Genomic DNA, 26,956 nt, shown 5'->3' on the forward strand with positions numbered 1-26,956 from the left:
AGGGGGGGCCGGTGGGACAAACCGTGGCGGGATGGGAGAGGGCGGGACGGGACGCGATGGAATGGGATGGGACGGGACGGGACGGGTTGGGATGGGATGCGATGAGATGCGATGAGATGGAAGGGGCGGAACGGGGCGGAGCGGGCAGCGGCGAGGGAGGTCGGCGGAACGGAAGGACGCGGAACGGAAGGCGCACGGGCGCGTTTCCGGGGGCCGGCCCGGTGCGGCGGAGCGGCGATGGCGGCGGGCGGGCGGCGCTGAGGGACCGGCCATGGAGCGCGGGCCGGGCCGGCCCAGCCTGCAGCTCGTCCAGCAGGCCGTGCAGGCGCTCTACCACGACCCCGACCCCAGCGGCAAGGAGCGGGCGAGCTGCTGGCTGGGCGAACTGCAGCGCTCGGTGAGAGCCGCGGGCGGCGGGTACCGGGCCCGGGCTCGCGGGGAGGCCTCGGGCCCCATCCGGGGTGGGGCGAGGCAGGGAACGGCGGCTCCTTGGCGGCCTCGAGGAGCCTCTACCCCGCCGCTGCCGCTTCCCGCTGCTCTGTGGCTGCCCCATTCCTGGGAGCGCTCTGCACAGGGGCTGGGGACAATCCTGCAGGGACAGGACACAGGGAATGGCTCCCACTGCCAGAGGGCAGCGATGGATGGGATCTTGGGAATTGGGAATTCCTGGCTGGGCTGGAATTGCCAGAGCAGCTGGGGCTGCCCCTGGATCCCTGGCAGTGCCCAAGGCCAGGCTGGACACTGGGGCTGGAGCAGCCTGGGACAGTGGGAGGTGTCCCTGCCATGGCAGGGGTGGCACTGCAGGGGCTCTGAGCTCCCTTCCCACCCAAACTGTTCCCCGGTTCCGTGAGTAACCAGGAACAAGGGGCTGGGACGTTTGGCACAGTCCTGAGGTAGCCGGGAAGGGGGAATAGGCTCCCGGAGGGAAATCTGGGCTTCTCCTGCCGGCCGGGGCGAGGGAGCCGCCGGCATCCGTGAGGGGATGGAGCCGAGGCCTCCTTCCCGTCCCCTGAGCCCTCAGGACACACCCCTGGGTTTGGGGCGTTTGTCGGGGTTTTGGGGGCTCCTGCTGGAGCTGCTTTGTCCCCGCCTCCCTCCGGGGGTGGATGTTTCCCCACCCCGGAGCTGGGCAGTGTCCCCTCTGTGCTGCCCCCTTTCCCCAAGCCCTCCCCGGGGGCGGGACAAGATTCCCTGCCCTGGGGTCGGGGAGGAGCCGTGTCCTGGCCTTCCCTGCTCTCCGAGCAGCTCAGCTCCAGCCCCTTCCCACCCTCTGGCCAATCTTGCCGCTCTGTTCCCACAAACTCGTGTTTTCCCCATTTCCCCCCGAATTCCCTGCAGTGCTGCAGCCACATTGCAGTTCCCATCGGAGTTCCCAAGGGAACGTCCATAGCTGGGTCTGGGGGGCTCTGCTGCTGCTCCCCCCATCTCCCCCGGGGCAGGGGCTCTGCCAGAACAGAGATCTCGGGGCAGCTGGAGGAGGGACGTGCTCGTTTCAGGGATGGGTCCTGTCCCAGGCTCCCCTGAACCTGGGTAAGACCCCAGAGTCCCTGTCCCAGGGACCCCCAGATCTGGGATCACCCAGTAGGGCTGGGGGCTGCCTGGGTGAGCCCCCCAGGATTGCTGTTGGGTAAAGGGGTGTCCCCAGGTCAGGCCGCCCCATCCCCTGGAGAGTTTGGGTTTTGGGGACTGATTTGTCTTCCCGAGTATCTGGGAATCCCGGGCTCTCTGCTCCAGTTTCTCTGGGCTTTTCCCTGGGCTGTTTCTGATAGAATGGTAGTAGTAATAATAGCAATAATAATAATAAAAACAGCAATAACAACGTTGTTACTAACTCAGCTCAGCCCCAGGGCAGCAGCATTCCTGCTTCTCCCCTTTTGTTGGGTTATTCCCCCTGCTCCTCTCTGAGCTGCTCCCAGAAGGAATCCCAGTTATTCCCCAGGTGTTCTGGCCCAGCCTGGTTCTGTCCAGCACCTCCTCTCCTCGGAGCTGCTGGGTTGTCCCAGCCCTGGCGGGGGCACTGAGGTGACCCTGCACAGCAGGAGCTCCCTGGCATGGGCTGGGATGCTCCAGTGGGACCTTTCCCAGCTTGGTGACACTGGTGGGACAGGAGTCACTGTGACACTGGTGGCCCTGGCTGGGCGCTGGCTGTTTGTCCCTCAGGTGTCCCCGTGCCCTGATCTGGATGGAGGCACTGGCATTAACCCCCCAGGGGATGTTTGCTTGGATCCTCTTGTGTGCCAAGCCGTGTCCCTGCAGTGCCACCTGTCACGGGCTGTTTGCTGGCACCCCTGGGCAGTCTGTGCCCCTTCCGCAGCGCCCAGCCCTGCTCAGCTCTGTCCCGTTTGCCTCTGCTGGGACGAGCTCTCAGGGTGGGGTTCCCGCTGGCTTTTGCCTTTCTGGAGTTGTAATCACAGAATCCTGGGATGGTTTGGGTGGGAGGGGACCCCAAAGCCCCTGCAGTGCCACCCCTGCCATGGCAGGGATGCCTCCCACTGTTCCAGGCTGCTCCAGCCCCAGTGTCCAGCCTGGCCTGTGACGTTCCAGGTGCAGTTTGGGTGATGGCAGTGGGAACAGGGAGATCCTTGGGTGTCGGTGCAGTTTGGGTGATGGCAGTGGGAACAGGGAGATCCTTGGGTGTCGGTGCAGTTTGGGTGATGGCAGTGGGAACAGGGAGATCCTTGGGTGTCGGTGCAGTTTGGGTGATGGGTAATGGGAACAGGGAGATGCTGGGAACAGGGAGATCCTTGGGTGTCGGTGCAGTTTGGGTGATGGCAGTGGGAACAGGGAGATCCTTGGGTGTCGGTGCAGTTTGGGTGATGGCAGTGGGAACAGGGAGATGCTGGGAACAGGGAGATCCTTGGGTGTGGGTGCAGTTTGGGTGATGGCAGTGGGAACAGGGAGATCCTTGGGTGTCGGTGCAGTTTGGGTGATGGCAGTGGGAACAGGGAGATCCTTGGGTGTGGGTGCAGTTTGGGTGATTGGCCGTGGGGCTGCCCCAGCCCCATCCCCGTGGGCACAGCTGTGAGCAGCAGGTGAGCAGCGCTGGCAGCACTGAGCCATGGAGTGCCCAGGTGTGCTGAGCCACCACACGGGGCACAGAGGGCACACAGGTGCCACGCATGAACGTGGGGGGATAAAAGGGGGGTACAGAGCAAGGCAGATGCCTGCAGCCCTCTGAGGTGTGGTGTCGCTGTGTGTGGGTTGAAGCCTTCTGAAACTGTGTGTGTGGGACACATCCCCTCGTGGGGATGAGAAAGCAAAGCCTGAAGCAGAGTTCGGGTGCCTGGGTCACTCTGTGGGGGTTCAGGTTTGGCACTGGGCACCCCCAAACCTGAGTGAGATCCCCGCAGTTCCCATCCCTGGCACCTCTGGCAGGACGTGGGTTCAGCTTTGGGTCTGGAGGGCCCTGGGGGCCCAGGTTTGTCCCTCAGCTCCCCCGGCAGCCTCGTTCTGGCCTTTCCTGCTGGTTGTTCCTGGGAAATGGGGCCGGACGTGGCAGAGCAGCTCCGAGCTTGCACAGTGCTGGAGAGCTCGGCTGAAGGTGCAAGTTGACCTAAATCCCAGAATTTGCGGATCCTTCAGCCAGCCGTGTGCTGGGAGCTGTGTGAAGGCTGATTGCAGACTAGCTGGGGTTTCCTCAGGCAGAGGAACTGTACCCAGTGTGGGATTGGCCTTGTCCCAGCTTTCCCAGCTTAATGGCTGGAGTTTCTCTGCATCCCTGGTGTCTGGAGCAGAGCCCTGGGAGAATGTTCCATTCCCTGGGAGAATGGATCCATGTGGATCCATGGCTATGACCTGAGTGTTGGGATTTTGGTGTGGATTGAGTGGAGATTGGTTTGGGTTTTAGTGGGGGTTCAGGAAGTGCTTTCTGGGAAGGAAATCCTCTGGCTTTGTAGAATTCCTGAATGTGCCATGAGGAGTTTCAGGCATAGAAACAGCTTCTTTGGTGCTCACAGCCCATTAATATTTGTGCTCTTTGCTGAGTTGGGTTCCCAGACAGATTATCCATGTGCCCTGGGGTTGGTGGGTTTGGGAGGATCTCCCGTGTCTGCCACCGTGTCCATCCAAACTGGGAATTACCAGCCCGTGATTGAGGGGAGAAAGAGTTCAGTGAGAGGGTTTGGTGGGATTCTGGCTGTTGTAGGTGTTGAGTTCAACTTATTGTCTGTTCCCAGCATGGGAATTCCCTGTGAGGATAAGTAAATCCAGGGGGGATGTCATGACAGCACTGGCTCCAGGCTTTTCTCACTTCCTGTTAGAGTCATTCCAGGCGAGTTTTACACCAGGAGATCCTGACCATGGAACAGCACCTGTCGTGGAGGCATCTGGGAAAGGAGGAGCAGAGCCTGGAAAGGGCAGAGGAGCTTGTCCGAAGGCTCTGGGAGGGCTCTCCTTGGCCGTGCTGTGGTCAGTGGTGGTGAGGGACCTGCACTCGGTGGGGAGAATGCCCTGTTCTCCCAGGAGTGCTTCCGCCTGGATGTGGCAGGGATGGATCCACCGGCCGTGGGGGCTGAACCTGGAGGGACTGAGGAGCCGTGGGGATGTGGCACCTGGGGACATGGGGCAGTGGTGGCCTCGGCAGTGCTGGGGAGCTGTTGGACTGGAAGGGATCCGGGGGTTTCCAGCTCAGAGGATTCTGTGGAAAGGAGGAAGGGGAGAGGGGAGCACGTGGGGTGCTGAGGGTCCCAGCCTCCCCAGCTTGTCTGGGCCCTTTGGGTTCTGCAGTTGGCTCCAGCTGCATTCCAGGCTCCAGTGGCCATGGAAAGAGCTCCTAGCAGGAATTCTGGGAGTGGGATCAGGAACTAGGCCTTGTGCTATTGCCAACTATAACATTTTCCTTTTCCATGTGCAAGAGACTGGGTTTTCCTGGGAATCAGCCTGGATCATGCTGATCCTGCCTGGTGTTGCCCTTTTGTTCCCCTCTGTGATGCTGGAGAGCCCTGGGAGCCCTGGCCCAGGATTTGGGTCTGGAGCACTGGTGGGGTGGAGCCTCTGGGCACGGCTGTCCTGCCTGGGGGTGGATTTGGAAAGGGGATTATTTTGTCTTCCCGGCTGGAATGCAGCTGGAAGTGAGGTTGGGCAGGCGGTGGTTTATAACAGAGAGCTGTTTGGCTGTTGGAGTGACTGGCCAAGGGTTGTGATGGAATTGCCTTCATTAGTGAGGCTGGAATGAGGACCAGAGCTGGGTTTTAGGGATGCAGAAGTTTTATTTCACTCTGGATTGAGCTCAGGGAAGTCCTGTGGCCCAAAGGCTGTCAGAGACAAGGGCTGCGAAGGTCATGGAATTGATTCAAATTTTGTTCCTAGGTTTCCACATCAGCTGGATTTGGGATTTTTAACCATGCTGGCCAGGGAGGTTTGGAGTTCCCATCCCTGGAGGTGTCCAAGGAAGGACTGGACGTGGCACTCTCAGTGCTGTGGGCTGGGGACAGGGTGGGGATGGGGCTCAGGTTGTACTGGATGGTCTTAAAGGTCTTTTCCACCCTCAGTGACTCTGGGACTCAGTGAATCTGTTCCATGCCCCAGCCCAGCCAGGGGGCTCTGGAGTCTGTCTGGTGTTTCCCTGGCTCACCAGTGCCCTGATCCCACACTCAGGACCGAGCCTTTGGGTTCAGACCAGCCTGGCACCGGCTGGAGCTGCCCTGAGGCCGGGCAGGCTCCTTCCTGGCTCTCCTCCAGCTCTCGGGCACATCCCTGTTCTGCTCTGGAGTCCTGGTGTGGGCCCTCAGATGGGCCTGGTGTCCTCAGTCCTGGGATTCCATATTGTGGTCTCCCTCCTGGGGAGACCTTTATCCAAGCCCCTCTGCCACCTGTGCCTTGCTGGGCTCTCTCCGTGTTTGTTTCCATGTGAGACTCCACCTAGCCCAGAAAAGCCTCTGGTTGCCCTTTCCTGCAAGGGTGGGGCATTGGATCCCTGTGGAATCTGCTCTCCCATAGGAGCTGTGGGCTCTCTGCCCGTGTAGGGTCTGTTATGGAGCTGCTCTGTCCCTCCAGCTCCTTGGGTGGGTGTCCCAGTGCCAGCACCTGCCCAGCCCCAGCCTGGGGATGGCAGCACGGTGTGGGCTCTGCAGCCAGGGCTGTTTGGGGAGTCATGGAATGGGTTGGGTGGGAAGTGCCACCTCCAATGCCACCCTGCCATGGCAGGGACACCTCCCACTGTCCCAGGCTGCTCCAGCCCCAGTGCCCAGCCTGGCCTTGGACATTCCAGGGATCCAGGGGCAGCCCCAGCTGCTCTGGCAATTCCAGCCCAGCCAGGAATTCCTAATTCCCAAGATCCCATCCATCGCTGCCCTCTGGCAGTGGGAGCCATTCCCTGTGTCCTGTTCCTGCAGGCCTTGTCCCCAGTCCCTCTGCAGCTCTCCTGGAGCCCCTTTAGGCCCTGGCAGGGGCTCTGAGCTCTCCTTGGAGCCTTCTGCTCTCCAGGTGAACATTCCCAGCTCTCCTGGCCTGGATCCCTGGGAGCTGAGGGGCTCCAGCCCTGGAGGAGCTCCGGGGTATCCTCTGGACTCGCTCTGGCAGGACAGGGCTGTGTTTCCATTGGGGAATTTGGACTGTCTGCAGCAGCCTGACCCCCCCGGCCCTGCCCGCTGACCACACCGTGGCTTTCCCACAGGTCCATGCTTGGGAGATCTCGGACCAGCTGCTGCAGATCCACCAGGATGTGGAGTCCTGCTACTTTGCGGCGCAGACCATGAAGATGAAGATCCAAACTTCATTCTATGAACTCCCCACGGATTCCCACGCCTCACTCCGGGACTCTTTGCTGTCCCACATCCAGAACTTGAAGGACCTGTCCCCGGTCATTGTCACACAGGTTGGTGATGGCAGAGGAGGGATGGAGCTGCTCCTTCTGCGTCTTGCTCCTGGCAGTCACTCTGGGACCGCTCTCCCTGGGCTGGAAAACTGATCCAGGGAAGGCTGATCCCTGCTCCCAGCCTGGCACAAGATTATTTTCCCTCCTTCATCACTTGGTTCCTTTAGTTGCATCCATTATTTCATCCTCGTTTGCTGTTTGGAGAGGAGGAGCAGGGGTTGTCCCTGTGCTCTGCCATGGAGACCAAACCTTGCAGTGCCCTGGGTGTTCAGGGGGATTTCTCTGCACGCTTCATTGCCATTATCCATATCCAGTACTGTGGCACTGGGGGCCCTGACACCCCCAGGCTGAGCCACAGTGCTCCATCAGCCCCTGAATGTTGTGGCAGGGATTGTCAGCCCTCGGGGCAGCTGGTGTTCTGCACTTCACCGCGTGGATTGTGCACAGACAGGGATTGGGAGATGGATCCCGGAATTCCCTGCCTGTGGGCCATGTTGGGAATGATTCCTGAGTTACCTGCTGGCAGGGATGTTAGGGGTGGATTCCAGAGCTGCCTGCCAGCCCTATTTCCCGGGCACATCCCAGCACTCCCCACACTGATCCCTGTGTTTTCCATTCCCTTCCAGCTTGCTTTGGCAATAGCTGACCTCGCCCTGCAGATGGCTTCGTGGAAGGGCTGTGTGCAGACACTGGTGGAGAAGTGAGTGACTGTTCCTGCCCCTGGCCTGGGGATTGTTCCCTGGGCTGTGTCAGGCGGGTGTGGTGCAGGAAAGGGAAGTTTTTCTCCCGTGATGGCTGATTTCAGCTGCCCTGGGTGGTGGCAGGAGGGGCTGTCTGCCATTCATGCTTCCCTGCTCACAGCCCAACACTCAGCGCTTTTCCTCATCCCTGTTTTGTTAGGGACAATCCCTCTTTCCCTCAGCTGTGTCTGTGCTGTGGAATGGAGCAGTGGGGCTGGAGCCAGTCACTCTTGGGTGTCCCCAGATGTCCCCATGGGATGCCACACGCTGCTGCACAGTGACAGCAACAGCCCCTGGGGCTGCCACCACCCTGAGGTGGCCCTGTGTCCGTTGGCAACAGGAGGGGATGGGATTTGTCTGGGCAGTGGCACCTGGACTCCCAGAGCTCATGGGCTGGGAAAGCTGCTGTCACTGCTCTGTTGGAAATCTGGGCTGAGCCATCCTGGAGGCTCCTCTTGGCAGGGCTGTGGCTGGACACTGCCTGTCCTTGAGGCAGGACTGTTGCCGAATCCGTGGGATATGGAATCGTGGGGTGCTTGGGGTGGGAAGGGACCTTAAAGCCCTGCCGTGGTCCGGGGTGCACTGCTGTTCCGCAGTGCTGAGGTGTCCCCTGTCCCTCCTGGCAGGTACAGCAATGACGTGACGTCGCTGCCCTTCCTGCTGGAGATCCTGACGGTGCTGCCCGAGGAGGTGCACAGCCGCTCGCTGCGCATCGGGGCCAACCGCCGCACCGAGATCATCGAGGACCTGGCCTACTACTCCAGCACCGTGGTGTCCCTGCTGGTGAGCAGCCTCCAGCTGCAGCTGCCCCTGCCCCACGGCCCAGCCTGCCTCAGGGGACCGTGGCCTTGTCTGGGGTGGAAAAGCCCTCAGAGCCCCCACGTGTCCAGTCATCCCCAGCACTGCCAAGGTCACCACTGACCGTGTCCCTGAGTGCCACACACACGTAGCTTTGAAATCCCTCCAGGGATGGGGACTCCACCTGTGCCCTGGGCAGCTGTGCCAGGGATGGACAACCCTTTCCAGGAAGGAATTTTTCCAGGATCCAACCTGAGCCTCCCCTGGCACAGCTCAAGGCTGCTTCCCCTTACCCTGTATCAGGAAATGGAGCTGAGCTGTGTCCTCTGCCCAGCAGCTCAGGTGTTGCTGGAGAAGCCTGTTCCCCCATTCCACGTTTATCCAGCAGTTCCCTGCCAGTGCCACTGCAGCTGTTGGGGCAGCCCAGCTCCACCTGTTCCTGGGATAAGTTGTCTGAGCAAGTCCTTGCTCACTCTGGAATTCCTTCACCTTCCTCAAGTGCCTGTCCAGGGCCATCCTGCCCAGCCAGCCCAGCTTTTCCAGGGATACCTGGGAGATCTTGGCTGGTGTATCAGGAGTCCCCACACTATGCTGTCTTCTCCAGCCCCATCGTTTCCTGGGACCCCTGGGATATCCCAGCTGGCACATCAGGAAACCCTCGCACTGGCCTGTCCCCTCCAGCCATGTCCAGCCCCAGCTTTTCCCAGCATCCCTGTGAGATCCTGATTGACGTGCTGGGGACACAGGCAGTGTCACCTCTCTCGTGCTCACAGCTGCTTAGAGCTGACGGGATCAGCAAGGGCTGGCCCTGTCCCTGCACATTCCTGCCCCCTCTGCACCTGCCTGAAGCTTTCCTGAGCTTTCCCTGCTGGTGCCAGCATGGGCATTTCCACCACCTACCTGAAGAGCCAAATGTATATTTTCTGTGTAGGATTGAAATGCCAAATTCCCCTCTTCAGTTACAAAATGAGGGGTTAAAGCAGCATTCCAGGGACTGTGATGAGGTCCAGCATTCTGCCTTTAGGACTGAAGTGTCAAGTGAGGGGAGAAGATCTCTGGAAGGCTCTTGTACAAGGATTCCTGGGCCAGTCCAGGGGTTCTGGGATCTTTTTCCATGTCCTGCCTGTCCACTTCTTCCCCTTTCCCTGTGCCAGTTGAGGCTGGGGCTTTGGGCAGGGCTCTGCTGGCGCTGGGCCGCAGCTGGAGCATTGGTCAGCACTGGGAATGAGCTGCTGCCATCCCACATCTCAGCACATCCTGGCTTGGACGCTGGGGTGGCATGTTTGGAATGTCCCTTGGGCATCCCTGGCTCTCAGCACCAGCTGCTCTCTGCAGAGGTTGTTTTCTGGGAGAAGGGTTAAACTGGGATTTGTCAGGTGTGAACATCTCTGATGGCTGTGCTGCGCTGGCCCGACACGGGATCCTGCAGCAGTGGGAGTGAGGGAGGTGCTCCAGCTGCTCTTCCTGCTCCTGTGGGCTCTGTCCCTCCCTCTCACTAAGTCCAGGGCTGTTGGTGACAGGGCCTTTGGGAGCAGCCTGCCTCTGGAATGCTCTCATGTGGACTCCAGAGGATGTTATTGGTTATTTCTCATGGATCACCCGCTGGAGTCAGATCCTGACTGGCTCTTGCGTGTCCCCACAGGTGACGTGTGTGGAGAAAGCGGGCAACGAGGAGAAAATGCTCATCAAAATCTTCCGGTGCCTGGGCAGCTGGTTCAACCTGGGTGTCCTGGACAGCACCTTCATGGCCAACAGCAAGCTGCTGTCCCTGCTCTTCGAGGTGCTGGTGAGTGTTTCCCAGGAGGTAGGGGGGTTCCGGGGCGGGGGCACTGGGGAATCCCAGCAGGACTGAGGCGTGGGGCAGGGGTTCATCCCTCCTGTGTCGTGTAGGGACTCTCTGGTTCCCTCTGGGCCAGATCAGCTCCACAGAGCAGGCAGTCCCTCTGCTGGGAAGGGCAGGCAGGGACGTCCTGCTGCCCATGAGGTGCCAGGTGAAGTTTGTCCCACCCAGGGGATGCCAGGTGAGGTTTGTCCCACCCAGGAGGTGCCAGGTGAGGTTTGTCCCACCCAGGGGGTGCCAGGTGAGGTTTGTCATCCTTGTGGCTGGGCATTGGAAGATCAGGGGGGTTGAGGTTATTTTGGTTTCTTCCCAGATTGTCAGTAAAGCAGTATTCCTTTTCTGACCCTTTATCCTTGGGAGATCCCCTCCTGGAGGTGTTGGGGTGTTTGTCCAGCTGAGTGTGGGAGAGCTGGAGGTGTGGAGAGTCCTGTGCCACGGAGCCAGGGCAGGCAGGCAGTGGAGCCAGAGCGAGGAGTTCCTGGAGGACAGAGGTTTCTGCTGCAGAGATTGTCCCTCCTCGCTCTCTCCCATGGGATCCCTCATTTCCATGATTCAATCAATGACAAATGCAGATGAGAGCTCCCAAGGAAAGATACCCATGCAGGATCCTGAATATCCATGTGGGATCCTGCTTTGAGTGGAGCTGTAGCAGGAGCTGCTCCCAGGACAGGCTGTGGGGCTCACCAGCCTGTTTAGTGGTTAATGGCACTTTAGGTGGGGTGTTTTTCCTTCCTCCCCTTCTCTCTTCAGTGGCACCAGGAATTGTTTCCAAAATCTGTTGAGACCTCATTCAGTAGGACTCGGAGTCTCTGCTTTGTTTCTTCCCTGTTTGCTCTCTCCTGGTTCTCTGTATGTCCTGTCTCCTTCCCTGTAAATCCCCTCACTCAGTCACCACCCATGGAGTTCACTGACCCTCCCACAGCCATCCCTGGTCAATATTCCACACATCCTTGTGGAAACACAAATATTCCACACATCCTCGTCTCCTTCCCCACCAAGGACTCCCCAGTTCCCACCTCTCCTCCCAGTGGGAGTGATGACTCCCTGTCCAGCCAGGTGATGAGCAGTATGATGGTTTCCTTCCTTCCAAGCTGCCCTGGCTTCCAGCTGGTGTTTTCCCTCCTGTGTTTGCCAGGGAATTTGCCAGGGTCCCTTGGGGAAGGGTCAGTCTGACCTGGAGTGTCTAGGGAAGCAGGTTACAAGGCTGGTGGGGGGGAGTGGGGGCTGTGGCTGTGCAGGACCTCTACAGAGTGTTTCCACAGAATTCTTTGGGTTGGAATAGATCTCCAGTATCAAATCCAACCATTGTGGGAACAAGAACAAAAACCTGGTGGTTTCATTACTGTCTGATTGCATTATACAATTGGGGCAGTGGAGGGGCAGCTCCCATCTCTGCTCTGGTGACCAGTTACAGGACCCAGGGAACGGCTGGAGCCGTGCCAGGGCAGGGTCAGGCTGGAAAGCAGGAAAGGTTCTTCCCCAGAGGGTGCTGGGCACTGCCCAGGCTCCCTGGGGAATGGGCACAGCCCTGAGGCTGCTGGAGCTCCCCTCCCAGGGATGCCCAGGCTGGGATTGTTGGGGTGTCTGTGCAGGGCCAGGAGCTGGATCTGTGATCCCTGTGGGGCCCTTCCAGCTCAGGAGATTCCAGGATTCTTTGATAATTGCTGGGCTTTTGTGCCTTGCAGCAACAGGACAAGACCTCGTCCAACCTGCACGAGGCTGCGTCGGACTGCGTGTGCTCGGCCCTCTACGCCATCGAGAACGTGGAGACCAACCTGCCCCTGGCCCTGCAGCTCTTCCAGGGCGTGCTCACCCTCGAGAGTGCCTATCACATGGCTGTGGCACGGGAGGACCTGGACAAGTGAGGGACAGGGACCTGTGCTGTGTCTGGGAGGGATGGGCAGGACAGCGCTGACCCAGCTGGTGCCATGTCCCTCCAAACGGAGATACCAGTGCCAGGAGCACCAGCAGTGCTGGGGGCACTGGGGCTGGGCAGTGCCCGTCCCTGTGCTGGGCACTCGTGGGGTCACACCCAAATCCTGGGGGGAGGTCTGGGCCTCTCACTGCAAGAGGGACCTGGAGGGGCCAGGGGGCTGGGCTGGACTGGAACCTTGCCCTCACTGGGCTTTTGGAGAAGTTTGAGATCAGTATTGCAGCAGATTTACTTATTGGAGTCCAGTGTTTGCACCCACTTCCCCTGCTGAAGTGTTTCCCAGCTGCTGGAGAAGCAGAAGTTGGGGTTTCTTGCTCCGGCCAAGGCTCTGGGCACATTTTGGCCCAGCCCTGCCCTGCAATGGGGTAAAGCCCGTGAGGCTGATCCAACCCTTGTCCCTCCGCAGGGTGCTCAACTACTGCCGTGTGTTCACCGAGCTGTGCGAGACCTTCCTGGACAAGATCGTGTGCACGCCGGGCCAGGGCCTGGGCGACCTGCGCACGCTGGAGCTGCTGCTCATCTGCGCGGGGCACCCGCAGTACGAGGTGAGCAGGAGCCAGGCACTTCTTCCCTGCTGCTGCCACACTCGGGGTCCCTGGGAGCTGCTGGCTCTGCAATTCCCGCTCTGCACTCACGGGCAGGGCATTTCCTCCCTTCTGCGTGTCCTGCAAGTCCGGGTTGCCAGCACGGCTCTGAAACCCCTGTTAGTGCTTTCCCACACATTAAAGTCGAGCTCAGTGGGGATTTGTAGTTCCTGGGAATTTTGCCCTGTGGGTGACTGAAATGCTGGTTCACATCAAAGCTCCCGCCCACCTGCCTAAGGAGCAAAACTTGTCATTGTTTTGGTCTCTTTTTAGCCTTTATTTAAGTCTTTATTCTTTTATTCTTCCCAAACCTTTAATTAAGTGCCAGTAACTGGTCCCTGCCTGTGTTCAGTGGATGGGAGCTGCTGCCTGGCTGGTTTGCCATAGGAGATGCAGAGCGGCTGTGCTCCAGCAAGCCCCATGCACTCCCTGGGGTCCCGGGGCCCCTTTTCCTCCCTTCCCAGGTCTGTTAAGCTCAGTTTTCCTTGGCCACAACCTCATCCTGTGCCTTGAGTGCTGAGGGGACCATGGAGCTCTGCAGCTGCTCCTGACTAAATCCACACTCGTGGTTTTTGTGCAATAACCACACATGAAATAAAAGAACCCACCACAAAGGGGCTGCACCCACTTCCAGCCTGAGCTGCTCCCAGAGCCCCAGGCTTCACTCTGGGGTGGTTCTGGGCCAGAGAGGCTTTGGCTGCCAAGGGCTGGGGCAGCTCTTCAGTGCCACTGTGGGGTCCCAAGCCTTTATTAACTGAAAGGCAGAGAAATCGGTGGATCTGGGGCAGCTGGTTGCTGTGTCACTGCTGTGTGGCACAGCAGCTCCGACACACGTCTGTGGTGCTGCCACTGCTGCCACCCAGGGCCAGGGTGTCAGTTTCTGCACCGGGACCACTTACAGAGTGGGGGAAAAACCATTCTGTGTTCTGCTATTCTGTAACAAAATGCTGCATTTTTCTTTCCAAACAGGTGGTAGAAATTTCCTTTAACTTCTGGTACAGACTGGGGGAGCACCTGTACAAGACGGACGATGCTGTGATCCACAGCATCTTCAAAGCCTACATCCAGCGCCTGCTGCACGCGCTGGCCCGGCACTGCCAGCTCGACTCCGACCACGTAAGGTCCCTGTGGAGCAGCTGGGCAGGGGGATGTGTGTGTGTCCCTATGGAACAGCTGGGAACTGGGATGTGTGTGTGTCCCTATGGAACAGCTGGGCACTGGGATGTGTGTGTGTCCCTATGGAACAGCTGGGGCACTGGGATGTGTGTGTGTCCCCTTTGAGAGCTGCGTTGTCCCTGCTTGAGGCAGTTTTGTTGGGATAAGGATGGCATGGCTCACTAGCCACAGCTGCTATCTTCCATGCAGTCTGGGATGGTTTATTGTCTCCTCTCCTTCTCATTCACTTGCTTCCCATTCCTTCCTTCCCTCGGAGGTGGAGCAGGAATACACAGTGTGTGCTCAGGCTGGTCATGTTTTCCTTGGGCACAATTCTCCAGTCCCTCCGGCAGCCTGGTCTGTGACAGGAGGGCAGGAATACTGTATCTCCTTAAAACAGAATCACTGGTGTTCCCCTGGCTGTGGCTGAGTGGGAACCTGAACTCCCCTGAGCTGCCCTTGTGCTCTCCCTCCTCTCCCTCAGGAGGGTGTCCCGGAGGAGACCGATGACTTCGGGGAGTTCCGGATGCGTGTCTCGGACCTGGTGAAAGACCTGATCTTCCTGGTGGGCTCAGTGGAGTGCTTTGCTCAGGTGGGTTTGTGGGAGTGCAGTGAGGTGCAGGCAAATGCCAAGGGGGGTCACCAAGCCCTGGTGGCTTTTGGGACTGGAGGAGATCACACACATCTTGTGCATGAGGAAGTGTGGTGGGAGCTGCTCTGGAGAGCAGGAGGTGTGGGAGCAGCTGGAGGTTTCTGACATTTTAGGGAAAGCCACTGTGGTCCCACAATGTCAGGGTGGCCTGTGGAATATGGGGTTCTGTGGGCCCACAGCTGGGGTGGGAGTTGGGGGTAGGGAGGGGTCAGGAACAGGGCCTTGGGGCAGGGGTTGGTGATGGGGGTTCGTGGCCCCTCGGTGACTGTCCCCTCCTGCAGCTCTACGCGACGCTCAAGGACGGGAACCCGCCCTGGGAGGTGACAGAAGCTGTGCTCTTCATCATGGCCTCCATCGCCAAGAGCGTCGACCAGTGAGTCCTGCCTGTGGCCAGGGGGGCTGGGGGCCAGGGCTGCCTCTGTGCGACACGGACACCACAAATATCCCGAGGACCTTCCCTTCCCTGGCAATGCCCAAGGCCAGGCTGGACACTGGGGCTTGGAACAACCTGGGACTGTGGAAGGTGTGTCCCTGCCATGGCAGGGGTGGCACTGGAGGGGCTTTGGGGTCCGTTCACACCCAAACCATTCACTGGGGATCCTTCCACATCCAGGTGGAGTTTTCCTAGGTATCCTTAGGGATGGTTAAGTCACTGAAAGTGTTTCCTCCTATGTTAGTGGCAGTGGAAGCATGGACAGGTGATACCCAGTGTGCTGAGCCCACAGCGAGTCCTGTGCACTGCCACCAGTGGGACAACCCAGCTGACCTTCCCTGGGCTTGGAATGCTGTCCCTCCCACCCTTGGGACACTGGGATGCCCATCCCTCTCTTCCCTGGCTGTGATTGCCACCACTCCTTTTCCCAAGGAGGCTGGTAACACCATCCCTCCCGTCCTTGTGAGGCTGGGAATCCTATCCCCCTGCTCTCCAGGCACCTGGAGGAGTCACCTCAGTCCCTTCACATCTCGTGTTATCTGTGTTGAGGCTGCTCCTGCTCGCTTTTCCAATGTCTTGTTCCTGGGGGCGCTGGCTGGAAGCACTGGGAACTCCAGCCCAGGATCACCCCATCACACTCTCCTACAGCGGAGGAGGCAGTTCCCAAATAATGAACCCGCCTGGTTCTCGTGTCCCCCAGTAGTGGTGGGGCTCTCCCTGGAGGTGTTTGGTGTTCCCTGTCTGTTCCCTGCTGTGGCACTGGTACCCGTGGGGCTGAGCCCCATCCTCGCAGGGTTTGTCCCAGTGTGCTCCACGTCACTTTCCACATTCAGAGCGTCCTGTCCGGCAGTGGGGCCCCTCCCGGCCCGCTCCGGGCGCTGAGCCGAGGCTGTCCCACAGGGAGAACAACCCGACGCTGGTGGAGGTGCTGGAGGGCGTGGTGCGGCTGCCCGAGTCGGTGCACACGGCCGTGCGCTACACCAGCATCGAGCTGGTGGGCGAGATGAGCGAGGTGGTGGACAGGAACCCGCAATTCCTGGGTGAGTCCCGCTCCCCCGCGGCCCCGCCGCGCCCGCCGCCCCCTGACCCGCCCCCTGTCTCTGCAGATCCCGTGCTGGGCTACCTGATGAAGGGGCTCTGTGACCGGCGCCTGGCGTCGGCCGCGGCCAAGGCCATCCACAACATCTGCTCCGTGTGCCGGGACCACATGGCCCAGCACTTCTCGGGGCTGCTGGAGATCGCCCGCGCCCTCGACTCCTTCGCGCTGTCACCCGAGGCTGCCGTGGGGCTGCTCAAGGGTGGGTATCCGTGGGGTCTGGGGGTTGTCTGTGGGATCTGCCAGGGTATCCATGGAAACTGCTGGGGTATCCATGGGAGTTGCTCCCCAGGGTGCTGAGCCTTATCCTCACGGCGTTTGTCCTGATGGGCCCCAAGTCCCATTCCACATGCAGAGCATCCTCAGGAGTTCCCTTGGGGCTGGAGGCAGAAATAAATCCTAGATTGGTAACGGGTCCCCATCCCTGAGACAGAGCTCAGGGAGTGTCCTGGGCTAGATATGTGCAAAGAACATGTGGGAAATGCTGAGAGCCAGGCTGGCAGTGGGCCACTGCTCCATCCAAACTCTGGGAATCACCTGCTGGACACAGAGGGTGGAGATTTGGGAGTATTGATCATTTTAGAGAGTTTGGGCTCGAGAATGGAGATTTTCAACTCAGAGTGTTGGTGTCTCACTGGACTGTTAGGCACCATGAGCGTCCTCAGCCATGGCTGTTTTTGGGGATGTGCATTAAAGATTTCCAATGAATTCCAGTGCTGCTGGAACTTTTACCCCCAGAACCAGGGAGCCTTCCCTGCAGTTGCGTACTGCCATGGCAGACAAAACTCCCCTTGTTCCACTGAATGCCCCAACGCTGGCCGAGCTGCTCCTCTCCCTGCCAAAGGGTTTTCTCCCCTTCCCTTAGAACAAGCCAGGGAGGTTTCCCCTTGGTGCTTGGCACCACAGCCAGATCCTGGCTGTGCCGGAGCTGGGAGTGAGCTGCTGCCCATGGGAGTGGGAGCAGCTCAACGCTCTTCATGTTCCATGGCTGGGAGCCCCAAAGCACCTTCCCTGGAGCTTCCCGGGATCTCACAGTGCTGCTGGACTGGGACAGGGACACTGGGGACACGCAGCAGGCCCAGAGGTGCCTGTGGCATCCGTTGGCCTGTCCCTGTCCCTCCCACCAGCGTCACTCCCTGCTGGAGTGAAGTTTTCGGTGTCTGGTTCAGCCAGAGCCAGGTTCAGCTGCAGGGAAGCTCTCCCAGGCCCTGCCCCTGTCCCGCAGCCTTTCCATCTGGGAATGTCATTGCCCAGCCACCCTCCTGTGCTGCATCCCTGCTCCTGAGCCGTGTGTGTCCTTGCAGGGACGGCGCTGGTGCTGGCCCGGCTGCCCCTGGAGAAGATCTCGGAGTGCCTGAGCGAGCTCTGCGCCGTGCAGGTGCTGGCGCTCAAAAGGTGTGTCTAAAGTCGTGGACAGTGGGGACAGTGGCCAGCCCTGCTACAGCAACTGTGTCCTCAGAGTCAGAGGTGTATCCTAGAGTGATGGAATTGTTTGGGTTGGAGAAGCCCCTGGACCCCCTGGAGTCCAGCTGTTCCCCAGCACTGCCAAGGCCACCACTGCCCATGTCCCCAAGTGCCGCATCCACACGGCTTTTAAACCCCTTCAGGCATGGGGACTCCACCCCTGCCCTGAGCAGCTGTGCCAGGAATAATTTCCCCAGTGTCCAACATGACCCTCCCCTGGCTCATCTTGAGGCTGTTCCCTCTCATCCTGTCACTTGTTCCATGGGGGCAGGGCCCAGCACCCACACAGGACGTGTCCAGGACTGAGCCCTTCCCTAAGTCCCACCTGAGGAGGTGAAGAGGTGCTGTTGGTGGTGTCAGTGTCCAGGCAGTGTCTTCCCAGGGCTGCCTGTGCTCCTGAAATCCTGTCTTTTCCCTCATTTTCCAGCTGCTCTCCCAGGAGCCAAGCAATGGCCTCTCCTCAGACCCTACAGTGCCCCTGGATCGACTCGCTGTCATTTTCAGGTGAGGAAGGAGCTGGGGCACTGCTGCTCCCCCAGAGCCTGACTCTGCACCGCCTCCTTCTCCCCAGCCTTTGGGGAATGGGCTGGAAGTCTCTGCTTCCCCAGGTTCCAGCTCCTGAGGTGCCCCCCCAAGCCAGTTGCTGGTCCACTTCCAACAGCTCCAACCCTTTTCCTTGGCTTTAATCCCAAACTCCCCTTAACCCTTGGCTGTTCCCACAGACACACCAACCCCATTGTCGAGAACGGCCAGGTGCACCCGTGCCAAAAAGTGATTCAGGAGGTGCGTGGGAGAGGGCTGGGATTTGGGGAGAGGGTTCTGGTGCGGGGTTTTGGGGTGGGAGTTTCCAGGTATGGGGGTACCTTGGGTGTTGTACAGAGTCCCAATCCTTGGCTGCCAGTGGATCCACGTGTCTGCCCAGGGCTGCACAGGAGGGGAGCTGTGGGGCATCCTCCTGTCCCTCGCGGAAGCAGGGATTGGGGTGTGGAGGAGAAAATTTGAGCCTTCAACCCTCTGGAAGAGGCCTTGGCTCTGGGAACATCCCAGGTGTTTGGTTTCCCTGCCCGTGTCCCATTTGCCACGCTGCACCGGAAGGGATCAACTACCCCAGGCTCCTCCAGAAAGCTTTTGTCCCTCATCTGCTGCCCCTCACTGGGATCTGGGTGTTGTGGGGACCGGGAGGGAATGGGCAGTCAGGTGTGACCCCTGCCACCCGTCCGTGCCCAGATCTGGCCGGTGCTGTCGGAGACCCTGAACAAGCACAGTGCCGACAACCGGATCGTGGAGCGCTGCTGCCGCTGCCTGCGCTTCGCCGTGCGCTGCGTGGGCAAGGGCTCGCCGCGCTGCTGCAGCCCTCGTCACCCAGGTGCGGCTGGGCCACCGGGCTCTGGGGGACACGGGGGACGCAGCTGGCTCGGGGGCCTCGCTCAGGTCACTGCGGCTGCCGCCAGCGTCGCGGGGATGGCTGTGGGCACTGGGAGGTGCTGCAGTGAATCCTGGCAGTCTTGGGAATTCTAACATAAACCCTTGGGGAGGAGAGAGGCTTTGGAAGAGGTGGGGGATGCCGGGTTGTGGATCCCCATGTGTGTGTGTGTGTGTGATTTGGGAGGTGTGTGAAACCCTGCATGGTGCAGCTCCCTGGGGAGGTAACCCAGCCTGAGGGAAGGATCCGTGAATCCCAGAGCTGGGTGTTCCCTGCTCCGCTTGGCTCCTGCCAGGTTCCAAAGAGAAGCTTCCATGGATAAGCGCTGCTGGCTCAGGGAGCCTCAGCACAGAGATGCTCCCAGGAGCTGAGCAAGTCCGTTGGGATGTCCCTGCCCACAGGGGACAGGCTGGGCCCGGAGGGGTGTGGGGTCAGGGCAGATCTGGCGGTGCCTGTGCAGCGTTCCTGTCTCCCCAGATGGTGAATGTGTACCGGGAACACCAGCACTCCTGTTTCCTCTACCTGGGCAGCATCCTGGTGGATGAGTACGGCATGGAGGAGGGCTGCCGGCAGGGCCTGCTCGACATGCTGCAGGTGGGGCCCACCTACCCTGATCACAGCGTCACTCAGGGTGGAAAATCCCTCAGAGCACATTGAGTCCAACCATTCCCCAGCACTGCTGAGGCCACCACTGACCGTGTCCCCAAGTGCCGCATCCACACAGCTTTTCAATCCCTCCAGGGGTGGGGACTCCACCCCTGTCCTGGGCAGCTGTGCCAGGGCTGGACAGCCCTTTCCAGGAGCAATTTTCCCTAATATCCAGTCTATATAGAATCTCAAACTGGTTTTGGTGAAACAGGACCTTGAAGCCTGTCCAAGAGCAGGGACACTTTCCACTATCCCAGGTTGTCCCCAGCCCCCTGCAGCCTGTCCTTGGACACTTGCAGGGATGGGGCAGCCCTAGCCTGTTCCATGTGGGGAAGGGCAGCTTGAGGAGTGATCCCAGGTAGTTGCTGATGGATCCCTGTTCTCCCCAGGCTCTCTGCATCCCCACCTTCCAGCTCCTCGAGCAACCCAATGGCCTCCAGAACCACCCGGACACCGTGGATGACCTCTTCCGCCTGGCAGCCAGGTGCCACCTCCTCCCACAGGACACCCGGCCCCTCTCCCCTCGTGGAGGGTCCCCGTGGGGGGCCCTGTGGGAGCAGTGGAGTGGGGAGAGGCAGGGCCTGCCCTGACGTCCGTCTGTCTCCCGGGCAGGTTTATCCAGCGCAGCCCCGTCACCCTCCTGCGCAGCCAGGTGATGATCCCGATCCTGCAGTGGGCCATCGCTGCCACCACCCTGGACCACCGGGACGCCAACTGCAGCGTCATGAAATTCCTGCGGGATCTGATCCACACTGGGGTGGCCAACGATGTGAGTGATGCACGGGGACGTTCCTCAGGAGGCTCCTCCTCCGTGTGGATGTCACCATGGAATCCTGGAATGGGTTGGGTGGGAAGGGACCTCAAAACCCCTCCAGTTCCACCCGCTGCCATGGCAGGGACACCTCCCACTGTCCCAGGCTGCTCCAAACCCTGTCAGCCCCATCATCCCCATCTGCCCTGTCCTGTTGTCCCCACAAACCACCCTGGTTTCTCCACCACTGCTGGCAGAGAAGCTCTGGGAGTTGCCTCCAGAGTGAGGAGCTTATCCCTGTCCCCAGGACCAGTGTGCCCCTGTCCCCAGGTCCTGCCCACCCCCTTCTCCTTCCTCCCACAGCATGAGGACGACTTTGAGGTGCGGAAGGAGCTCATCAACCAGGTGATGACCCAGCTGGGGCAGCAGCTCGTGAACCAGCTCCTGCAGACGTGCTGCTTCTGCCTCCCACCCTACACCCTGCCCGACGTCGCCGAGGTGCTCTGGGAGATCATGCAGATCGACCGCCCGGTGAGGGGAGGGACCCCCAGAGGGCGGGGCTGGGACCCCGAAGCTCTGCCGAGGCAGGGCCCAGGAGCCAAGCCGGGCTCCACATTCCGAGTTCCTCCCTTTCCCTGGCACAGACGTTCTGCCGCTGGCTGGAGAACTCGCTGAAGGGGTTGCCAAAGGAAACCACGGGTGGAGCCATCCAGGTGACACACAAACAGCTCACCGACTTCCACAAGCAGGTCACCAGGTGAGTGGCACCAGGGTCTCCAGCTGGCACCAGCTCCCTCCTTCAGGCTGGCATCCAGCAGCCCCCAGCCCTGCCTGTGCTGTTCATCCTGCTGGGATGTGCCATCTGCCTGCACGGGCACACGGAACCCTGGGGGCCACGCGGCGCCGCTGCCGTCACCCAACGGGTTTTCTGCCCGGCCCGATCCCTGCGGAGCTGCCGGCCCTTCCCGACCCACCTCCTCATCCATGTGAGTCACTGGTTCCAGCTGCCAGGCCCTGCCTGGGCCTGTCCCTTCCCAGGGCCACCAGCTGCTTTGGGAATGTTGACTCCCTCTGCCTGGCTCCATCTTGTCCCTGGACAAATCCCAGAGGCCAAGTGCCTGGGGGCAGCTGGTTCTTTCCACCCAGCCACCACGGTGGTGGCACACAGATCTCCTCCAGGGACAGTCCTGGGGGCTGTCGACCTCGTTCTGCCCTGATGATTGTCCCTTCATCTCTCCCAACACCTCGGAGCCGAGCTGCCACGCTCCCAGCTCCCATCCCTCGGCAGGACACCTTCCCTGGGTCCCAAACATCGCCTTGGGGTCACCCCTTGTCTTGCAGTGCTGAGGAATGTAAACAAGTCTGCTGGGCTCTGAGGGACTTCACCCGCCTGTTCCGATAGCTCCGGCTCCACGTGGCACCTGTCTCCCAGGTAAGGGCCTGGCTCTGGGGTCCCCCGCCCCACAGGACGGGGACAAAGGGCTGAAGCTCCCTTCCTCCTCCCAGGAATGTCTTTAAGGAGAAGACAGGAAACAGCAACCCAAGAATGTGTCCCACAATCAGCCGAGGGCTCTCGCCCGCTCCAGCGCGTCCCGGAGTCCGGAGCCACGGGAGGACGGCTCGGGGGTCCCGCCTGCCCGGCGGCCTCGCGGCCCCGAGCTCGGCCGCCGCCACGAGCAACAGCCCAAGGGGAACACCTCCAACCCAACTGCAACCCACCAGGCACCAGAGTCTCACGGATCCACTCGGATTCGCCCGGCAGCAAAAGAAGTAGAAAAACTTTCTGTGAAATGGAGACAAAAAGAAGGAAAAGAAACAAACAAAAAACAAACAATACAAATTGTTATGGAAGATGGGGGTCAGTGTGGGAGTCCTGGGGCGCTGCCCCCCTGAGCCCACCGTGGCCTGCCTGGTGCCGACTCCCAGAGACGACACAGGCGGGACGGACTCTGCAAATAGAGATTTATATTTTATTTTGTTCTGCTTTTTTTGTTTGTTTTCTTGTTTGATTGTTTTCTTTTTTTTTTTTTTTCTTCCCTTTTTCGGGGTTTTCTTTGGTTTGATTTTTGGGGTAGGAGGCGGTGGCTCGAGTGCAGGCAGGGCGGGCGGGCGCATGCGGTTCCCTCTGGGGGTGTGTAGCCATCTCGAGAACAATAAAAAACAACAAAAAACTGAAAAATAAATTAAAACCTGAGGTCCCTCTGGTTCTTCTCTCAGGGCTGGGGCTGCTTTGCGCCCCCCCCAGCGCTGGGTACCCCCCGTCCCTGGGGGCTCCAGGTCCAAGGGGGCCCCAGCCCGTTTTCTTGCTTTTCCCCCCAAAATCCGAGGGGGCTGATCCTTGGGCAGTGCAGGGAGGGGCGTGTGGAGCTGCCCCAGGGTGTGGGGTCACGGTCCCCTTCCCCTGCAGCGCTGCTGCTCTGGGGAGACGGGCATGGGGACAGGGCTGGGGACAGGGACGAGGGTGGTGCTGGGTGGCCCCGGCCCCACCAGCCGCGATGGCCACGGAGCGACTCACCCCGGCTGGCGGTGCCACGGTTGTCCCCGTGTCCCTGTCAGTGGGGCAGGGGGCCGGGGGGCAGCGCCCAGGGCCCTGCGGAGGGGCCGGGCTGGGGCTGCGCCGGCGGCAGCCGCTGGTGGCTCTGCCAGAGCTGGTGCAGCTCCTTGAACTGCTCCACCATCCTGTCCTTGAGGTCGGGGTGCGAGATCTGCAGCGGGATGCTGTCGGCCGACCAGGACAGCTCCCCGGAGAACATCTCCAGCAGCAGCCGCGCCGCCACCGGCACCACCTGCAGGAGCCGCAGGGCGTCACCGGGGCAGGGACCCCGCCCGTGTCCCCGGGAGAGCCGAGGGTCCCGGCCCCTCACCTGCACCGTGATCAGCTTCTTCTCCTTGGGCTTCTGGTCCGGCCACTCCTCGCCGAAGCAGAGGAAGATCTCAAAGGGGGGCGGGGTGGGGGTCTGCCCCTTCTGGAACTGGATCAGGCCTGCGGGGCCCGATGCCGAGGTGAGGGACAGGACGGGGCCTCGCGTCTGCCTGGGCCACCACCGCCCCACTGAGGGCAACCCCGAGAGCCAGCTGGTGACCCCCATCCCAGCTCCATTCCCCCTGTTCCACCAGGTTCCTGTGTGCCAGCTGGTGTCTTCCCATTCTACCTGGCGTCCCTGTCACACCTTTGTCCCCCTCATGTCACCAGGTGCCCATGTGCCCAGTGTGCCCCCACCCTGGCTGACCTCTCCGTCCCAATCCATTGCCCTCAAGGGACACAGGGCCACCCCCCTTTTCCTCTGACCGTTGAGGAAGCCCTCGAGGCTGAAGAGCTTGGTCCTTGTCTCCCTCTGGATGGGGTTGGGGCCGGGCCGGGGAGTGGCACAGGGCCCTGTCCAGAAAACCTTGCACTGGCAGAGCCGGAGGGCGAAGAGGTCCTGGCCCTGGAGCTCCAGGATGAGCCCTCGGTCCAGCACGTCCAGCAGCTGGTGGGTGTAGAAGCGCTGCTTCTCGTTGGGAATGGTGTCGGGAGCAGGGAAGGGCACCTGCTCCAGCGTCAGGGGCCCGAAGAGCTCCTCCTGCTCCCGCGTGGGCTCCAGGCTGCTGTGGAACAGCCGGCAGCCGTGGGGGTTGCTGACGGTCAGGGCGCACACCTGGCGGCCCCGGTACTGGAACTTCAGCTCCAGGTCAGTCACTGCCGGGGGGCCACGGGGTCAGCGGGGCCAGGGAGCCCCCAGGACCGCTCCAGCTGGCCACCCTCATCCATCCCACAGCCGCTCTGTGCCCACGGCCACCCCGATCCAGCCACCCCGTGGCCACCCTTCACCCAACGACCCAGCGGCCACTGCCATCCATCCCATGGCCACCCCACACCCATCATCACCTCTGTCCCACCACCCCATGGCCGCCCCAATCCTCCCGGCCACCACCATGAGCACCCCCCATGAGCACCCCACCCCGCGCCCCCCTGCGCCCCTGCCCTGCTCACGTGGCAGCATGTGCGGGCTGACCAGCAGGTCGGGGATCAGGTGCTCTGTCGGTGCCACCGGGCAGGTGGACGAGGGCCCCGGGGGGGCCAGGGGGGGCCCCATCTCAGCGAGGGCCCCGGGGAGCAGCTCAGGGGCCCCGTGGGTGCCCCCTGCCTCCCCCTGGAGCAGTGCCGGGGGGGGAGGCCCAAAGGGCCCCCCCGGGGGGCAGTGGTTGGCAAAAGGGGGAACCTTCTCCTTGGGCCAGGGGTAGGGGGGCAGCAGGTCCCCCTCGTGCCGCGTGTCTGGAGCAGAGAGGGGGGTCAGAGGGTGCCCCCCAGCCCCCCTGACACCCCGACCCACCCTGAGCCCCCCACTCACCATCGATGCTCAGGGATGTCATCTTGTGGAGCTGCAGGGCAGAGTGGGCATTGCAGGGACACCCCTGGCCCTCTGAGGTGCCCCCGGTTTGGGGATCCCCCCACCCCGAGCCCCCCCAGATACCTGGTTGACGTCTTCCTCCCCACTGCAGCCATAGTTATCCTCGTCCCCCCCGTCTGCAAGGGAGAGAGCGGCTGGGAAATGCAGAGGGAACTGGGTGGTGCTGTGGGGGGGGGGGGGTATTGAGGGTTCTGGGGACTCAGGGGGCACTGAGGCTTGACAGGGGGGTGGGTCCCTTGTGGGGGGCCAGGTCTCTGGGGGCGCTGGGTCCTCATGGGCTGCTGGGGTTTGTGGGTGTGGGGGACTTGTGGGATGTCACGTCTTTGTGGGGTGCTGGGACTTCGGGGGCTGCTCAAAGGGCTCCCCAGAGCCCCCCCGTACCTGCGCCCCCGGGGGCCTCCTCGCAGAGCTCGTACACGCGGAAGGGCCGGGCCGGGGACCCGCGGGGCCCGTCCAGCAGCAGCCGGAACTCGCGGCTCTTGTTGAGGGCGCAGCGCAGCGTGGCCTTCCAGCGCGGGGGGTCCGGCGGGTCCCCGGCCCGGAACCGGCCCGTCTCCTGCGCCCACGCCTGGGGGGGGGTTAGCGCCCGCCACCCCCGCCTGCGTGTCCTGCCATCCCATCATCCCCACGTGCCAGGTCCCCCTTGCCACCCCACATCCCGTGCTCCCCCATCATCCTTGTCACTCCCTCCCGTGTCCCTCGTCACCCATGTCACCCTGTCACCCCTGTCCCTTGTCCCCCACTGTCACCCATCCCGTGTCCCCATTGTCACCCCATCACCCCGTCACCCCCATTCCGTTTCTCCTGTACCCCTACCGTCCCCACACCGTGTCCCCCTTGTCACCCCCTGACACATGGCCCCCATCCCACGTCCCCATTGTCACTGCCGCCCCGTGTCCCCAGCGTCACCTTGAAGATGGTGTCGTGGTCCTGGGGCCCCGGGGCGTTCCTGGTGGCCTGTCCCCAGGGGATGACGAAGCGGCGGTGCTCGGCGTCGAGCCAGTGCAGCCCCGGGAAGCGCCGGCTGCTCACCTGGGCCACCAGCCAGGGCTTGAGGCGCACCCGCCGCGGGGGCTCCATGGCCTGGGGACACCAGCGGGCACCGCGGGCCGCCCTCGGTCCGAAAGAGGAACAGGGGCCCCGCACGGCCCCTCCGGGGGAGCCCCGGTTCCGCTTTCGGGGCCGGGAGGGTGCGTGAGGCCGCCCCGGGCTCTGCCTCCCCCGCCGGTGTCCGGGGGCGTCACCGACAGCCCGAAAGCAGAAGCTGCGGTGGCTTCAGGGAAAGAAAAGAGGAGCTGAGAAGCGGAGGGGACAGGAGGGACACGAGGGGCACGAGGGGAGAGTGGGACACAGGAAATGTGGGACGTGAGGGGGATGTGGGGACGCGAGGGACAAGGGGAGGACACGGGATGGGAGACACGGCGACACGGAGTGGATAAAGGGAGTACACAGGGGACAGGGAACACACGAGGGACGGGGACACGTGTGGCGACACGGGGGAACGCTGAGGACACGAGGACGTGGAGGGACATGGGAAACGTGCGGGAGACGGGGGACATGGAGAGGAAGGAGGGACGCAGGGGTGACATGGGATGGGGAGGACACGGTCACAGGATGAGGGGGGGGACACAGAGACAGGCGGTGGCACACGCGGGATGGGGGGACACGGAGAACACATGCTGGACACGGGGACACGCGAGGTCCCCACCGCGGTCCTTGCGCAGTCACGGAAGCCCCGCGAGGGGAGACCCCGCCCGTCCCCCCTCGCGGGGCAGCGCCCACGCGTGTCGCACGGGCGGGCCGCGGCCACCGCGCCCGGGCACGGCGTGTCCGGGGCTGCCGCCCCCCGTCACGGACGGGCACTGTCCCCGCGTGTCCCCGTGCCTTTTCCCGGCCATCGCAGCATCGCCCCGCCACAGCGCCCACTGCCGCGGCCGCCTCCCCACGGGGTCCCACCCCACGGGGACCACCCCGCGGACTCCCCGCGCCCATCGGGAGCGGCCCCGGGTCTCACCTGCGCTCGGGGCCGGTCCCGGGGCCGCCGCCCGGAGCTTCCGCGCGCGGGGCCGGGCGTGGGCGTGGGGCGAGACCGGCCGGTACCGCCCCGGGACGTGGGGCGTGGACCGGGGCTCCCCGTGTCCCCACAGGACCCCCCCCTCCCGTGTCACCGTCTCGTGTCCCTCCGGGCTCCCCCCTCGTGTGCTCCCCCCCCCGTCTTCACCCCCACGTCCCCG

General features: G+C 61.8%; 2 protein-coding genes across 4 annotated transcripts; one reads left to right on the forward strand and one right to left on the reverse strand.

The window, feature by feature from the left end:
• Positions 1–202: 202 nt before the first annotated feature.
• On the forward strand, positions 203–22,520 carry TNPO3 (transportin 3). 2 transcript variants are annotated; one of them, XM_053942426.1, is made up of 23 exons: positions 203–397; positions 6,614–6,814; positions 7,441–7,514; positions 8,181–8,337; positions 9,995–10,138; positions 11,878–12,053; positions 12,532–12,670; positions 13,679–13,825; positions 14,349–14,456; positions 14,798–14,889; positions 15,850–15,989; positions 16,056–16,247; positions 17,350–17,439; positions 17,935–18,013; positions 18,232–18,292; positions 18,737–18,866; positions 19,393–19,526; positions 19,970–20,064; positions 20,193–20,349; positions 20,695–20,862; positions 20,976–21,088; positions 21,673–21,763; positions 21,838–22,520. In XM_053942426.1, exons 1-22 carry the CDS (start codon positions 272–274, stop codon positions 21,731–21,733), a joined length of 2,784 nt encoding a protein of 927 aa, XP_053798401.1. In that variant the 5' UTR covers positions 203–271; the 3' UTR covers positions 21,734–21,763; positions 21,838–22,520. The 2 variants fall into 2 exon arrangements, with proteins under 2 accessions (XP_053798401.1, XP_053798400.1); XM_053942425.1 differs by lacking the exon at positions 18,737–18,866 and having other exon boundaries at positions 19,410–19,526.
• Positions 22,341–26,758, reverse strand: IRF5 (interferon regulatory factor 5). Of its 2 annotated transcripts, none has more exons than XM_053942428.1 (10): positions 26,737–26,758; positions 25,632–25,995; positions 25,104–25,290; positions 24,786–24,838; positions 24,663–24,693; positions 24,305–24,586; positions 23,621–24,010; positions 23,196–23,314; positions 22,847–23,117; positions 22,341–22,474 (listed from the first exon to the last, which is right to left on the reverse strand). In XM_053942428.1, the coding sequence occupies exons 2-9, from the start codon at positions 25,800–25,802 to the stop codon at positions 22,884–22,886; spliced, it is 1,467 nt and encodes a 488-aa protein (XP_053798403.1). In that variant the 5' UTR covers positions 25,803–25,995; positions 26,737–26,758; the 3' UTR covers positions 22,341–22,474; positions 22,847–22,883. The 2 variants fall into 2 exon arrangements, with proteins under 2 accessions (XP_053798403.1, XP_053798402.1); XM_053942427.1 differs by having other exon boundaries at positions 22,341–22,502.
• Positions 26,759–26,956: the final 198 nt, after the last annotated feature.

This window comes from Vidua chalybeata, chromosome 5 (assembly GCF_026979565.1).
Source record: "Vidua chalybeata isolate OUT-0048 chromosome 5, bVidCha1 merged haplotype, whole genome shotgun sequence".
In the NCBI taxonomy this organism is placed as follows: domain Eukaryota; kingdom Metazoa; phylum Chordata; class Aves; order Passeriformes; family Viduidae; genus Vidua; species Vidua chalybeata.

Excerpts from the sequence above, each read along its gene's own strand:
- TNPO3 (XM_053942426.1), top strand. The coding sequence starts at position 272 with ATGGAGCGCGGGCCGGGCCGGCCCAGCCTGCAGCTCGTCCAGCAGGCC. Across the intron at positions 15,990-16,055 it reads CAGGAACCCGCAATTCCTGG|ATCCCGTGCTGGGCTACCTG; the intron begins GTGAGTCCCGCT and ends CTGTCTCTGCAG. Across the intron at positions 20,350-20,694 it reads ACACTGGGGTGGCCAACGAT|CATGAGGACGACTTTGAGGT; the intron begins GTGAGTGATGCA and ends TTCCTCCCACAG.
- IRF5 (XM_053942428.1), bottom strand. The coding sequence starts at position 25,802 with ATGGAGCCCCCGCGGCGGGTGCGCCTCAAGCCCTGGCTGGTGGCCCAG. Across the intron at positions 23,315-23,620 it reads CCTCGAGGGCTTCCTCAACG|GCCTGATCCAGTTCCAGAAG; the intron begins GTCAGAGGAAAA and ends CGGGCCCCGCAG. Across the intron at positions 23,118-23,195 it reads AGAAGCTGATCACGGTGCAG|GTGGTGCCGGTGGCGGCGCG; the intron begins GTGAGGGGCCGG and ends CGGCTCCTGCAG.